The sequence below is a fragment of the Anomalospiza imberbis genome, chromosome 12 (genome assembly GCF_031753505.1).
Source record: "Anomalospiza imberbis isolate Cuckoo-Finch-1a 21T00152 chromosome 12, ASM3175350v1, whole genome shotgun sequence".
Lineage (NCBI taxonomy): Eukaryota > Metazoa > Chordata > Aves > Passeriformes > Viduidae > Anomalospiza > Anomalospiza imberbis.
This window is the reverse complement of record NC_089692.1, coordinates 7,375,151-7,391,335: the sequence shown is the minus strand read 5'-3', so window position 1 is coordinate 7,391,335 and position 16,185 is coordinate 7,375,151. Positions and strand designations below refer to the sequence as shown.

The 16,185-nt window shown below is 42.8% G+C and overlaps 1 protein-coding gene across 15 annotated transcripts in view; it reads left to right on the top strand.

The window, feature by feature from the left end:
* The window catches only part of MYLK3 (myosin light chain kinase 3), a 42,995-nt gene that overhangs the window by 9,634 nt on the left and 17,176 nt on the right, over window positions 1-16,185 (top strand). For 3 of the 15 annotated variants that reach the window (XM_068202632.1, XM_068202639.1, XM_068202631.1), the window contains one exon: window positions 716-839. The exons of 3 other annotated variants lie outside the window; for them this stretch is intronic. In XM_068202632.1, coding sequence (XP_068058733.1) covers window positions 831-839 — 9 coding nt within the window. In that variant the 5' untranslated portion in view covers window positions 716-830. Of the gene's footprint in view, window positions 1-715; window positions 840-1,133; window positions 1,257-1,879; window positions 2,208-2,716; window positions 2,873-4,254; window positions 4,312-13,534; window positions 14,271-15,878; window positions 16,074-16,185 lie in introns of those variants that run through there. 9 more of the 15 variants (XM_068202638.1, XM_068202628.1, XM_068202629.1 and 6 more) reach the window with 9 other exon arrangements.

Here is a 16,185-nt window from a genome sequence, read left to right as displayed (position 1 = left end):
ATAAAAAAGCTGAAGGCAATGTTCAAGAGCTCGGTGCCCATGTGGATGGTCTCCTGTTCCACTGAGAGTGGCTGGCTGCTGTTCCCAGTGCCAGGAATGCTGCTGGAGGTGCTGCCACAAGGCCAGCAGCATCCCTGGCCTGTCCGTGTGGAATGGCTCAGCAGGGGCAGGGCTTTCAGCTCAGAGGGCACTGTGAGCCACTGTATTCCTGTGCCACTGCATGCACCAAGCTGATGTGTCTTAAAAATCTGGGGCAGTTTTGACCTAGAATTTATGGTTTACTCCTGCCCTTTGAAAGGACTGGTAATAATAGATCTTAAAGCTGTGAAAATATTCTATAAGCTAGGGAATGTTTAACTGTGTTTTACAGGTGAAAAAGCCAAGGCACAGAGACTGAGTTAGGAATTACACATGGGTCTGGCAGTTGAGACTGGTCTCATCTCTGGAGGTTTAAGTCCAGCATCTGAGGCAGCCTCAGGTTGCCTGTGTCCCTTTAGCAGGATGTTACACTATTAACACCTCTAGAGCTGTGTTCATGTCACCCCAGGCCACCCCTGTTCTGTACTTGTTTGTTAAATAGCCTAAAAAACATTCCCTGCCAGGCAGTAAAGCAAGCATGGGCATCTCCTCCCTGGCTTTTGCCCTGCAAGAGTTCCTCACTCACCTGTTTCTGGTTTTGTCTGTACTTATGTTAGTTTCATTTCATTTTTTACAGCATGTTTGTCATTTTGCTGTACAAACCCAGCTGGAAACACACCACTTGTTGTTGCTGTGAGAGGGGCAGCCAGCTCTGTACCCCCACGTCTGGACCTGACATCTCGTAGATCATAATGCTAAAGGTACAGTATCTTATCTCCATCACTGGCCTGATTGTTTCAGGGGAGGGTGCCTGTGCACCCATCCTGTGATGGACAGACTCCTGCTGGGATTGCAGCAGTGAAATGTGGCTCATGCCAGGCCCTGCTGCTGCTGCCTGAGGTGCTTGTCCACCTGCTCGAAGGCAGGGCCGTAGTGAGAGGCTGTCATTTTGTGTGCCCATGCCCTGATGGATTCATCTGAATGCTAGATCACTTGCAGCTTGTAATCAGAGATAATTCCATTACAGCTTGTTGGCTGAGTGGGAGAAGAAGGCACAGATTAAAACTGAAAGCAGATTTCCTTCTACTTCTCTAGAACTTAATTTCCTTCTTAGGTCATCCAGCATCTTGGTATCTGTTCTGTTTGTGTATTTCTCCTCCATGAACACAAACTTACAGGTAAGAAGTAAAAAAAGGCATATCTTACACAGGGCAAAATAAAAAGGAATTCATTGGCTGACAACCAAATGCACGAGGAACACCATTTGGGTGCATTGTGGCTGGATATTTAACTGTGTAGGTAGAAATAAAAGATCCTAGATCTAGGGGGTTCACAAATATGCCTACGTGGACTTCATGGCAACATACACTTGTGCAAGCAAGTAAGGTGTTCTAGAGGCTCTGTGTGCACAGCATCAGATGTAGAAACAGTGCTTAAGGCGTAATGGCTATGTGAATTCTGATGGAGGATGAACCCTCCTGAATGGTCATTTTTGTGTCCATTCATTGTTCCCTCTATTCCTGTGCTTAAGAAATTGGACAGGCAAGAAATTCCCACATGTGTTACATTTGTGCTGTGTTGAAGCTGATATCCTGCAGCAGTTATCAGTGTCACTGAAAAATACAGTGGCACTTGGATAAATTACAGTCTTGTCACTACTTGGCTGAAGCCAACGTGCTGTCCTGAAGTTACAAATAAAGCAAAGTAAAATTGGATTAAAATAAGCAAAGGAACAAAGAAATGCAAAGAAGGGACTGTTCAGTGACTTCAGAGGTCTGGCTGTCATCTTGTACTGTTTCTGTGCCCTGGAGTATCTGTTATCAGTGATTCAGGAAGTGAACTGCTGGGATATGGATAGAACTTAGTACTGCTGATAAGGCAGTGAAATGATTGAAATGCCTGGTGTAGTGTCAGATAAGATGAAATGCCTGGTTTATCACACAAGCAGAATTCTAGCAAGATCCAGGGAGGCTGTGCAGCTTTATTCAGTGAAAGGCTGCAGGCTACCAGGGTGACCACCAGACAAGACAAACAGAATGGGGACTTTATATCAAGAATCTGCCCTGCACAGGTCCCTACGTTTGAGCATGGGAGGATTTTGTGTTTCAGATTACATAAAGAGATTTACGGTAAGGGACCCCTTAGTGCTTTATTGTGAGCCTGGTTTGAAACTGAAATGGATGGCACAGAATTGGTTTCTGTGCCTTTTGTAACATGCTGTGTGTGTCTGACATTCTTGGCCAGGTTGTGCAGCCTGTTGGCTTGCAAAACACCTGCCAGCATCAAGGAGGTGTTTCTGAAATGCTGACTGCAAGCTTTGCCTTTGTAAATAAATTTACTTTTCATGGGAGCCTTGGCACATTAAAACTTTTTCTGACTGGAGTATTTGTTGTATAGGACTGCAGACTGACATTCAAATTATTTAGAGCCTGGTTGTTAGTGTTTTTTGCTTTGCTTGCCATATATCTGTGAGTTTTAGGACAGTGACTCTGTTGGGCAGGCTGACCCTGGGGTGATTTAATGAGCAGCCAAGTTCTGCATGAGCCCATCTGACCTGCTAAAAGCAGTGCAATCCCCTTGAGTGGTGGCACTCAGTGCCTCAAAGGGTGCTCTGGGGTAGTCCTGGGAAGCTGTGAGATCAGAACCCCACAGTGCCCAGGTCTGAGGAGCAAAGCAAAAGAGAGCTCTCCCCGAAGCTGGAGCCCTGATGGAGAGAGCACAGACCCTGTAAGCGCAGAGAGCCGTGGAGACGCCGCTGGTGGAGGGGAGAATGGGAATCTGCTTTTCTGCCTTTGTAAGCTACTCATTAAACCCCACTGTGTTTTCAAGCTGCCCGTGAAGTCCAGTTTCAGTTGCTACCACGGTAGAAAGTCTAGGAAAAGTATTTGTTTTCAGCAGCCTGTTTGCATTTACTTACTTTTTGAGCTGCTGAAAAGACCAGTAGCAGAAAATGTACTTAAGCAACTTTAAAAATAATTTCATGGACATATAATAATGTTCAAGAAATTAAAAAAAAGTAATAATTGTAGGAGTTGCATTTTAATTAGAATAGATCAGATTGTTGTGGGTTTTTTGAAATTATTCTCTTTCAAAACTTTGAAGAAAGGATTTCCTCATGCATTTAGTTCAATGATAGCTGTAATGGCTTTTCTTAAAAAGCTTGTGTCATCTTTGTTTTTTAAAGAGCCAGTGACAGAAATTAGCTAAATCAACAGCAATAAACTGAATTCTGGCTCAGTTGAAGAAAGGACAAAATTTTTACTCATTTCAATAAGTAGAATATTGTTCCAAAGCCTTAAATTCCTCTAATGTAACAACATGTAGTGGGTTTAATAGCCAAGAGTATGATGATTTTTTAAAATCATCTATTACATAAGAAACAGGCTCAGTTGACCAGACACAGTTCATATCCCAGTGACTGCATGTTTTGTTATCTATTTATGGCAACACAGCAGAAAAATGTTTTCATCTATTCATTTGAATATACTACTATTCTGTTGTTCTTGTTGAAGAAGTAATGATGTGTTTAAATTGCTCGTGTTCAGCTTTTTGTTAAAGGTAATAAGCAGCCTGAAATACATGAGATTTTCTCTTGCTTTTATTCTGAAGGAGTGCAAGTGAAAGATATTTTCAGGACTACAGAAGGTGGCCCTAGAACCATAAAAACAAATGAGCCAGGGTTTTTTTGACTAGTCATGTCTTGGGGGCAAATAAGTCAGTACTGCAGTTATCTGTCTCCGTGGCATTCTGTGGCTAGGCTCTGTGCAGATCAGAGTTAGTGTTTTGCAATGAAGACTATAATGAAATTCAGAATATCTTGTTTCTCTGTAATTGATCTGTTGGCTGACTGACTAATTCTTTCATATTCATTACTTCAATTTCCTTTTCTGTAAAATTAGTGATAATGGTACTTCTCTTGTGGAAACACATTAAGGTCTACAGGTAAAAGTTATCTTAGATTTATTTTGATTTATTGGTTTTTCTTGTCCTCAGTGCCTAACAATCAAAACCAACTTTGTTTTGGATGTCTCGCATTGGATTACATCACTCTGGCCCGTTTACCAAACTCATTATGCTTATCTCTTGGAAAATCATCCTTTGTTTTGTTCACAAAGCTAGTACTCAAATTCATGGAGCACTGCAAAGGGAAGGGTGCTTTTGGAGGGTGGGACTGGCAGAGAACACATAAGGATGAGTAGTCTTGGACCACATGTGCAATTCTTAGTAAAGCTGGTGAGAACTGCTCTAATGTGTAAGTTTAATATTGATCCTAGGGAGAGCTCTCTTTGCCCAGTGTCAGCCTACAGGTCAGGTTTGAGCCTGTCCCAGCAGGATCTGGTGGGTGTGTGCACAGTTCTGATGTCCGTGGTTGCAGGGGGAATCTGTTTGTGTGTTTCTGGGCTGGAGTCTGCTGGTGTGGTTCCTGGGGATCTGCCTGCTGCTCTCAAACAAGGGGCTGGCTCAGCTGACTGGGCTGTTGTGGGAGGACTCATAACCCCAGGCAGCTCTGCAACAGTGCCCTGCATGTTTTACAGGTTGATTGGAAATGTATGATTGCTCAGAGGTACAGTGAGGGGGGGAGTTGGTGCTCAAGCAGTAAGATGAGGCATTTTTTTTTCTCTGAAAATAATTGGACTCTTAGGAGAGGCAGTGACAGGAGTATTCTAACATGTGCCTGAAGATCAAGGCACCTGTACTTCCTTCAGGCTTTTCCTTTCTGGAGCTAAACAGCTTTGATGTTCACCTACATCAATCCTTTTAACTTCAGTGGTGCTGCTTCCTTCTGATTTGCTGGACCCGATTTATTTTTTATCTCTTTTAGGACACAGCCACTTAATGAGATACTTGAAGTCACCTAGTCATTTCCCTAAGTTAATCTTTATGCTCCTCTGCTCATTCAAGTTTGTGACTGGGGGTATGTGTCCCACTCTGTGGGGTTTTTCTGGAGGGGCTAACATCTTGCTGCTTTTGCTGCTCAGAGATATTTTTCTGAGTCCTGTGTAGAGTTATTTGGACCTCCTCAGATGCTGTTGGTTCACATCCTGAGCTTCATGTTCTTGCACAATTACCTTTAATTTCTTTAAACGGTTGTCTCCTGTTTTGTGGAGTTGGTGCTTGGACTGTAGAGCTGCTGATGGAGATCAGGCTTTGGCACCTGCAGTTTGGGCTCCTGTTTACCTGGGAGTCACTCTTCTCTCTCCTCAGCAGAGCAGCTCTGGGCAGTCCATGTACTGCAGGGCCCAAACAGCCCTCCTGGGGTCCAGATTCTTGGCAGGCTGTGTGCACACTGCTGTGGAGAGCTCACAGAGGCAGACAGACTGAAATAAATTAATGGAATTGGTAAACCATTCAGAAGGATTGGGATTTTTAGAAAAATACGTGATTGAAGAATTTCTGACCATCTCAATTGTTAACACTGTCTCCCCAGGCTTTGTGGGAACTCAAGAGGAAGATGTCATGTGTTCCAATTTAAATTTTGCACCATAGTGGTCTGCAGTCTAAATATACTCTATTGAGTATCCTTTCAGACAGTTCATATCCCAGAAACTAAAGTAGTAAACTATATATAGTCTCTGACATTACAAACCAGGTTTGTTTTCACCTTCTCCATGGCTGAATTGAGATAGCAGGGGCTAACAGGTCCTCCTGCTGTTGTCTTCTATATTTGTGGCTCACCTTTCACTCTCTCATTTGTGTCCTTGTTTTGTTGTTTAGGCTTGAGCAGCCCACGTGCTTTCTGGCTCTCCTGTCTTAGGCATATTTCTGCTTTCAGGTCCTGAACCTGATTCCTTCCAGCACTGTCATTGCATGATAGATGCGTGTGGGGCTGGGCAGAGTTGAAAAGAAATGCCCTTTTCCTATCAATAGCTCTGTTCTGGATGTTTTCTTGTTTCAGCTGTTCCCAGTTTCAGCTGAAGTCCCCAGTGTGGGAAGCTTCAGGGTTCTGGTTAATTCTCAGCACCTCTTTAGGAATCAGCACGGCTTTGTTTGCATCTTCCTTGACCTGTCTTGCTACAAAAAGAAAACAGTTTGCTACAGATTTGATGACTGACCTCTTGTTTCTGGGTTTGCTTTATGCAGAATTGTCAGGTTTAGGACCAGAAAACATTGGCACAAGCTACCAAATGGCTGTGGGTCGTCTCACTGTGTGAGGCAATTGTCACCATGGCCAGCAGGGATGGCTTGTCTTGGCAAGGCAGGTAGAAAGCTGCCAGTCACTGCTGTGGGACATTGAGCTGCTTTTGGGGCCCTTTTATCTGTTTTATGGTCAGTGCAGAATCCACTCTTCAGTTTACAGAAACTTTGTCAGAATTTTCCTGTTTCTCCTTTTGTGGTGGAACAAGAGCACGAGACCCCTGTATTTCACCATTTTCAGGGGTGTTATGTAGGGAGTCTTGCCAGCTGGAATTTGCTTACCTCTCTGCAAAACATGACAGCAGTATTTTCCAGCATCCAGCCCCATGTTTTAACTCCTCTCCTAATTTCTTGCACTGAGGAGATATTGATGCACTGTTACTGGATTTCTGGCTGGCACTGCCCTACTACCCATTAGTGACAAGTACTCCTGGTATCAGCTGATATGAAATCCAAACCATTTCTATCCTGGATCTTTTATCAGCACTGTTATTTGCTTGCTTTCCTCTGAGTGATTTTGGCTCTGCGGTGCCAGGCCTTGGGGCTGTTTTTGTAGTCCGGCACTGATAATCAGTGTGTCTGTTTACACTACAGCTGTCTCTGCAATGCAGCTGGAGATTAATTTGTCACTGATCTAACAGCAGAATTCCAAAATCAATGATTTATTTGTTTTAATTCAGGAGCCTCCTATGAGTGCAGAGAAATGTCTGTGTGGTTGAGGAAAATTAATGCTCTGGAGTCTGTTGACTGCTGATTTAGGGTGGCAAGGTGGTTCAGAAGCAAAACTTCCTAAGTCCTGATAGAAGCCCTGCAGAGAAGCACTGGGGGGTACTTGCTGTTTTGGGGGTGGAAATGGCTTTACCAAATGTGCTCTGTTCTTACTAGATACTTGTGCTGAGATACTAACCCTTGATGGAAAGATGGATCACTGTGCTTAATCACTGGAGCCCTAATTCAAGGCTTCTAATTCACACCCAACTTTTTAGAGAGATAAACTTAAAAAATTGCCTTCTCATTCCTTGCTCTGAAAAACTTGATTCCTGTTGTTAGTTGCTTTCTGCAATTCCACAGGCATGTGGTATAATGTTTCTTTAGGGAAGCTTTTCTGTAGATCACATTATTTTGTTTGTTTCCTGTATACTTCTTCCAACCTGATAAAAACTATTTTAAGTTTAGCTGGAGATGTTTTTCACAGCTGAGATGGATGCAGCAATTTCTCTGCTTTTTGCCAGCCATTGAAAAATTCACCTAAAGGACAGCAAGTGGCTTTTTTATGTGAGCTTTGATTACTGAGAAGAATTTGCAAAACCACTGCTTTTTGTACACAAACTCTTTTATTCTGAATGCTTTTCAAAGCAGTTTGTGTCGAGACTGATGGTTATTAAGCCTGAACTGATGGTTATTCCTGTATTTGTGAATGATGTCTAAGCAAAATATCAGAGATCTAAATCAGCAGGTGAATATAGCACATAACAGACTTCATTATAGGGCAGATAAGTATTTACCTGATCTAAAATTTTGTTAACATGGTGTTTTGGGTTTTAGTGAGAAATAGCAATGTCAAAAAGTTCTTACTTAAAAAATCCCCCCACTGTTGAATTTTCCTGTAAGGAGCATTATCAGCAAGGAGCAGTGAATGCAGTGCTTGGTGGAAATGATGGTTACAAATTAACAAGTTAGTACAGCTCTGAGTGTGCATTTTCGTTGTATCTTTTCAGACTTGAAGCTAAAAAGATCTTCTGAAATAGGAAGGGAACAGAAGTGCAGAAAGTGCAGTTAGGGGATTTGCATCGTCTCAAACAAAAGCGTGTTGCTGGCAAAGTAGAGGCTTTTCTGAGGGATTTGATTTGAAGCCAGTCAAATTTCAAGTCAGCAAGAACAATTGTGCTGGTTTTAACGTGTTTCGGAGCAAACTCTGGATTATGTAAGTTTGTTTTTCAGAAAAGTTGACTGTCTAGAAATAACCCTTTCTTATGCAACAGGTCTGTTCCCTGTGTGTGTATCCTGAGAGCCCTATCTCATCACTTCAGTGAGGAGAATTTGCTTTTACTGGTTTCATTCTTGTTGGCATTACTGCACAGCCAGGGCCACTCTCCTGTTGTGGCAGATCTCCACTGATGCAGAATTACTTGTACCTGAGCAAACTGCCATCGACATAAGAGCTTTTGGCAGGTGTCAAATGGGCCTCAGGGCTCTCTGCTGAGCTCCCAGTAGTACTGAGAGAGCATCTTGTAGGTAAGAGGCTTCTTGAATCTGAGAGAAGCTTTTGTGGCTGACCCTTAAAAATCAGCAGGCTTTATGAGGAACTGACTGCATTAGATATAAAACCACTGAAATTCAGGGGAAGCAGGAACACCGTGACTTCTTTGTTCAGTTTCCAGAGGAGAGGTCTTTGTTGGAGGGTGTGGAGGACTGGGAGGGTGAATCCTTACCACCACACTGAGGAAACATTCCCAGTTAGCACCCCCCTGCTCCAAGTTAGGTAAGTAGTTTAATAGCTGCTGTAAAAGAAAATAAATTGAAAGGATGAAAATTTCAAGTAACAAGCTTTTAAATGTAGTTTCTATGAGTAACAGACTTGGTGGTGAGGAATAAGCTCTGGGGTCAAGTGAGTGAATGTGGATAGACAGCAGGTGCCCTGTTGGCATCCTGAGAGGCAGAGAAACCTGGTGGAAGGACTGTGGGCAAATGGTAAACAGTGTTATCTAGAAATCTCATCACTTTGATGTAAATGAAATGTCATAATTGATCTGTTCAGCTCTCTGCTGTCAGCTGCCTGACTGAGATGCATTACAATAGTGCACATGATATCAGGCTCAGTAACCTATCCTTAGCCCTGCTGCTGCCTGGAGACATCCTTAGATTCAGTTCTCTGGAAAATAATGAAATGGAAGTGGGGAAGGAAGTCAGGACTTGCATGGGTATTTCCTAACTGACCGTGTTAGTGGTTTTCTCTCGTTAAAGACATGGGAACCCCAAGTTTCCATAGTGATTGTTGGGTGTACCTGCACCAGGCTCATGTTGTGACAGAGGCAATATTGAGTTGTCCTTGCCAGGGTCACCTGGGGATACCAACAGTGTTCCATTGGTCCTTTTACTGGGCAGGTGATTTCAACCAAGAGGGCATGAGTGATGCATTAAATGTGGGGTTCTGGGGTTCTAAAGCAGGTGTGGGCCAGTTCCCAGGGTGATCTGGTCCCAGCAGGAAAGCCAGCCATGGGACTAGATGGATTTATCCAGGCTGTATGGCATATCTTGCCTTTGGAAGTTATTCCTCTGAATTAGAGCCAATATCTCCTTTGTGTTTGCTGTTGTTAGAATTGGTCTGTTGCTGCAGCATTACCCTGTGGATATAATAAATTCCCCTTCTGTGCTGTTCATGAGAAACTAGGTTTAGTATTTCAAAAATTTAGGTACCCTAAAAAGGTTCAGTTACTCTTTAATTTGCTGGAGAGAAAAGTAGGAAATGTATGTTAATGAGCTGCAGCAATTAGATGTAGATTAAGTAGATTTTCATTTTAACTTGAAAAAGCTGACATCTGGTTTCTAAATGCATAAAAAATATTTGTAAAAAAATTTACTTTTTTTTCTTGCCTGAGCAGTGTTTATCAGATGTAGCCAGACTACTTTGAGCTTATTTGCTTTGGTTTTTCCTTTTGTAATTTCCTGATGTTTTGCCACATTGCATTCTCCATCTCCTTGGAACTCTATTGCACTGCAAACTTTTTCCAAAGCCTTTAAGGTCTATATTTAGCTTTGGCCTTTTATAGGCCATATAAAAAGTTATTTTTTCATTTTCTTATGTATTGTCAGCCATCTCCAGTTTTACAATGTTGTTGGAAGCCATGCAACAATCTAATGAGATGATCTGTTTGAGCAGCTGGTTTTAACCTCTGTGACATTTCTCATTTGGAGTATAAGTCTCTGGTGTCACTTCAGCACATGGTGTAGATTTTAATAATTTGTTTTCTATTCACTCCATCTTTGAGGATTTTTTTCCTTCCTTTGGGTCAGACCTAGCAAGGAGGAATTGTAACTAAACTGCCATGTGATAGATTTTCTGTGTTGAATCTGAATTTTTCTCTTGTTTTCTGACATCTCTCTCTCACAGCTGGGAGTGTGTGAGAGGTGTGAGCCAAAGAGGAATAAACTCTTCTCCCCCTTGAGAATAGAAGTCTCTTTGGCATCACTGGTTCAAGGTCACTTGTAGTTGTGTTTCTCCAGCACGTGTGTTCCTTTTCTCTGCATTCCTGAGATACCTGATACCTTGGAGGTGTTTTAAAGGGATCAGAAAAGTTCATTTCAGTCCAGCAGACAATGGAATCAAGGCAGTTGTCTGCACTCTCCAGATCCCAGTGCTCATTTTTTGTTACCTGGAAGAAATTGGAGACCAATTGTCATCAGAAAGTTTGTTCAAGTTACATCCAGACAGTGTTGGAGTCTTGTGGGTCACCAGTTTTGGCAATGCCAGCAGGGGTGACTGGACATGACTGTGCTCTCTGCAGGAGTGCTGCAGCATTCCCTGGTATTTGTCATTCCTACAGCACTCTGCAAATTTGGGGGCTGAAGATGAAGCACCCTGTGTTGTGGTATCTAAGTGCAACATGTCCTTGTAAGCAACAGCTCCTCACAAAGCAAGAGTGACTTTGATAGGCTGTGGCACTTGTCACAACAGCTGTGCTTTTTTGTGATGTCAGGCATTTTAGGATTTTTCCCTTATTTTTTGGTAACTATTGAAAGGCTTGGGACTAGCAATGGAAATAAATACTCTCTGCAGGCTGCTCAAGCAAGATCTGAACACTGGGCACTGAATCAATGTTCTGAACAATTGTCTGCTTTTGTAATTCAAAGCAAAAGGAATAAAAGGGGTTTTGCTAGTATTTGAGCATATTATCATCCTGAAGGCAAGACAAACTATTAGACTTGCCAGAGCCATTTTTTTCTGGTTGTGTGTTTGTCAGCAGTGCAAAAGGGGAGGGAGTGGAGGAGAAAATGGAAAGAATAAAGAATAGCTGACATTAACATTGTTACAGATGTTTAAAACTCTTTACTTTGGTGCAAATGAGGTTTCCTTCCCTGTCCTTCATCCCATCTGTAATTTTGCAGTTGTTTATGGATGCACAGTTTGATGTAAGTAGTATAATAAGTCAAACAGCTGTATCAGAGTAGGAGGCAGTTATGGCTGTACCTTCCCTGCTCCTCAGACAACACTGTCAAGGGATATTTGCTGCGTGTTTTTAGCAAGAATTCTCCGTAGAGCATTATTTCAAACATCTCTCAGTGCACCGTGTGAGCAGTTGGGTGGTGAAATCTGTTCCATGTGGCTGGAATACACAGTGCATGTGGCTGAATCCAGAGGAGAAAGGGATGGGATTTTTTTTAAGCCCCACTTTTTGCTTTACACAGCATTTACCACAGTCCATTGTAGGTGAGGAGGATTAAATCAGCAGTTACATGAATTATGACACTAGATAATAACAACTGGGCAGCAATCATGCTTTTTGCTCTCAGTTGTTAAATAGCAAAGACAGCGGTTCAAGGTTTTGCAGGACTCCTGTTTGCCCCCAGGCACACCCAGTTGTGCTCCTGGTTGTACTTGCATTGTTTCCTGGCCGTGTGCTGAGCCTGGAATAGCACACTGGTGGTGGCAGCTTGAGTTCTGTGTGTGCAGCTGTGTGTTAGCCACTTTCTGTGGCTAAGCTTCCTTGTTGAAGTATTTGCTGCAAGTTGTCTGACTAAATGCAACACTCTGATGACTCTACCACTTTCTTCTTGTTCAGCAGGTACTCTTGATTCTGTGAATTATGTTGGTTGTTTTTATCTTCTGTCATCAAGCATAAAAGAATTGAAAGAATTAATTCCTTGGAGGCATTTGGCTAAAAACTCTTGGTTCTTTAACTGCAGTAGTAGAGTTGCAAGGCATTTATTGCCCATGTCCTACACCTTCAAGACAGAGCTGTATATTTCACTGTGTTGTATGGGATATCATAGAACTTAGACCATTCTATCCCAGACCACTGTGGAAACACCAGTCACTTTAAAATACTTTTTTGGTCAGGAGAAGTGACATGGCACAAAGTGCCAGGTTTTCTTCTAAAGTCATTGCTTGGTATTCAAACTCTTCCGTGGAAGTGATGAACAGTCCAAGTCTCACAGCTTTGGCTGTGTTTGGTAAAGCTGGTTATTTGCCTCTAAATGTCACAGAGCCACCAGGTTGGCCATAATTACATGATGGCCTTGGTAGATGTAACTTTTCTTTTGAAGTGTAAATAAAAATTCTCATCTTACAGAAGTGGCAAGGATTCAACATTGTCTTGAGAGGGTAACTTCAATGCTGCTACTACTCTGGGGGAAGGGTTTTAATGTCTAGAATGTCCTATGTCCTACAGGAAATTAACTTTGAGTGACATTTTCTTTCCATATGCCCTTTACAAAAAATGAGGAAGGGCCTGGAGGCCGAGGGGTGCTGGGTATCCCAAAGGCTTTGCTGTGGTTCCATTGTTTCTCCTCCCTGCTCTGCACTCAGCAGTGCAAAAGGGACCCGGGAGAACCAGACACAGTCGTGTGACAATGTCACATCTGGCATGGGACAAACTGCTCTCTCCTGATGCCACAGTTCATCCTCTGTGGCAGAGAACTGACTCCCCTTCTGTGTGGTATTGTAAGGGTACATTCATTAATGTTTCTAAAGCATTCAGAGCTGTGGCAGTGGAGCCTGTGCAGTGTGAAGTGACTTCTTCTGTTCTCTAGTGACTGTAATTTGTATAGTAGATATGCTGTGATTCAGAAGTGAAAAGCAAGTCAATAACAAATCCTTTAAGATTTATAATTTAATAATTTAATTGCTAATAGTCTGCTGTGCCTTCATTATGATTTTTTTTACTTGGTTCATTTTTATAACCTGTGAGAAATATTTAATTTTAGAAGTTTCAGTTGACAAAGACATGCTGGTGCTAGATACGCATTTCAGGTCATTGTCATTGTACTCTATTTTTAAATTCAAGTACCAGCCAACTGAAAGAGCACCCTGTGTCTATGCTGGGCGTTCTGCATCCATGCTACAGAGCTGAATTCTTCCAAGCTTCAGCACAAGGCCAGCCAGTTTACTTTTATTTTTTTTTTTCCTGTTTAATGAAGGGAAGTGTTCTAGCACCTTTTCATTATCACAGAACTAAAACTGGTCATGAAAACAATCCCCCTCCCTCCAGAGGCCTGCACAGGCATTGGCTGTTGTTGAGATGCTTGCCTATCAACAGCCACTCAAGAAAGAATTTTAAATGGTTTTGTGACGTCAAGGAGGCACAAGAAAACACAGTCTGGTGCCAAATTGCCTCCATCATTGCAAGCACACAGTAAGAAATAGATAACACAGAAATAAATCTTTTGTGCAGTAGCTATCTCAGGATATGCTCTAGTGACTCCAGTAAGTGAGCTTGTCTGGTATAGGAATAGCTGAAGAAGATGAACTTTCAGAGCCTCATTTTCTAATTTATGATTAATGCAAAGCCAGCCTAATCTGTCTGACTTCCTGCTGTCTGGACACAATGTCTGCAGGGAGCTTGGACCTCGCCGAGGGAAACGCCCTGACAAAGTTTCAGCCTGCAAAAGTGAACAGTTTATGTACGGTGGACAAAAAACTGTATCTCTTGAACGAAAAGGTGGACAAACTATTGCATTTCCAAGAAGACCTGACAGGCAAACTGCAGCGAGTGGACAGAAGCATTGCTGGTGTAGAAAATGGCATTAATAAGCTCACAGTATCCCGGGCAACTCCTGATGACACAGATGCTTTGCAGAAAGGCCTGAAGGAACCGGACAGTGCTGCCCAGGCTGACGTCCAGAGCATGTGCTCAGAAGTGTTGAATTTGATGAGAGCTGCCCAGCTAGATGCCTCCAAGCATAAGGAAAGGCTGGCAAAGATAGAGAAAAGGGTTGATACCCTGGATAAAGTGATTACATTTGTAGGAGAAGTATTAAAAAATTCTAAAGTAGTGGATTTCATTCTCAAAGGCATTGTGCCCTGGAAGAAGGGGAGTCTGCTGGAAATCCCTGTTGAGGTTGGTTTAGTTTTACTGTTCTTCATTTCACTTTATGACATGGCAAGGCTTTAGGCTCTCCTGTCAATCTCTTGCATGATGTTGAATTCAAGTTTTCCTTTCTGTATTGCTGGTACAGGTTACTGCTGGGACCTTTGAATTGCAAGGCTCTTAAGGCAGGGAGCAAGCTCAAAACAGTGTCTGAGGTTCCTGAAGGGTGCAGGGCAGTCCTGTAATGGCTATGAGGAGGAGATTGCTACTGGAAAGGGAAATCCACCTTCTAGCAGTGCTCAAAGCTCAGCAATGTCACCCAAATCAGTGACTGAATTGAGGCCCTAGTGAGAAGTATGAGTAATATACTAGAAGCTTTTGGGGTTTGTTTGCGAGAAGCTTCTATTTCCTTGTTTTTTCACAAATTCTGAACACAGCACCAGTTCCTGAGACCTGTGCTGACTTATGGTCATGTTACTGAGCAGATTTACACATCCTTAGACATCTTAGCTGTCTTAGCTACATTTTTGTGATGCAGCTGTGACTTCATCAACTCCATTGACATTATTTACTCCTGAAATCAAGTAGCTCTTGTGTTTGCAAGTTCCCAGACTTCAGTTCCCAAGCATTTCTTAATGTGAGTGAGTTAGGAAGAGGCAAGACCAGTGCTTAGCTGATAAGGTGTTTTGAAGTAGATCAACCTTGTTTTTTAACAGTGACAGGCATCTGGAATTAGTTCTAGGTAATTGGACTTTCGATTTTTCACTGTGGCTTCTACCCCACCATGGGAACGAAAGAAAGGAAAACTGCAAGAGCTGGAATATGTTTATTCATTCCAAATCTCCATGTATGTAGAGATGTGATTACAGCAAGGAGAATTTAGCTCAATTGAAGATATCCATTGGTATCTAATGCAAGTATTTTCCACCAAAGCTGTAAAATCCTTTGATGGGAAGATACATCTAACCCATTAGAAGAACAGGGCAGTGCTTGATGGCAATGTACCTTTCCAAGCTTTCAGTGCTCTCCTGGTCTCCCTTTTTTAAGTGCCAGAGGCTGACAAGTGAGCTGAGCTGTTAGGAGACAGAGGAATTTATTAAGTGCTTCCATTAGTGTTAAGAACAATAAATCATGCATTAGTTATCAACCTTAAATCTGAATAGAGATAAAGCTCATACTTGCAGTTCCAGCTTCAGTTCTACAGGTTTTTGGAGAAATGGGAAAGTCTGATGTGTTTTAGGCAAAGCTGTGTTATGGCAGTCACTGCCTGCAGTCACTGCAAAATGCCTGGAGACAGATACTGCCCTTTGCTTGATTTTGTGGATAGGCAGCTAGAGATTGAGGTGAAATGACTTGCTGGTGACAACCTGGTGGAGCGGGAGGGGGTGGAGGTCTGTGTCCCAGGCTCTAACACGTGCCTTGGTTGGAGAACAGTCAGGGTGTAGTGGGTGATCACCATTATGGCAAACTCCAGTTTTGCAATATGACCATCACTGTCGTCCCTTTTTGTTTCTGGTCATGAACACTTTTTGAAATTGGAGCATGAGGTCAGTTATAAGACCTTAAGTCTGTGCTTTGATCACAGTCTGCTGAGTGATGCCTGAACTAGGCTCGAGTTAGTGAGGCTGTGTGTGTACGTGACCTGGCTGGGAAATGCGGAGGAAAGCACAGGTGAACCAATTACCTTGTGCTGAGCCATGTGCTAACTTGGGTCTGGTTTTTGCAGCCTCTTGTGTGACAGCAGCACAGACATGTCCAAAGAGCTGCACAGTTGCAGGGGGAGCACAGAAAAAGAACTTGCTGCCTGCTTGTGCCTGTTTTCCAGCCTTTGCTGTTTGTACCAGGGCTCTGCTTATCAGGGGCTGGGCTGGGAGCGGGGAGGTCGTGTTTGCATTTCTGGGTGAAGCTGTTTGTGACAGCATTCCAGGGATGCCTTGGGAATGCT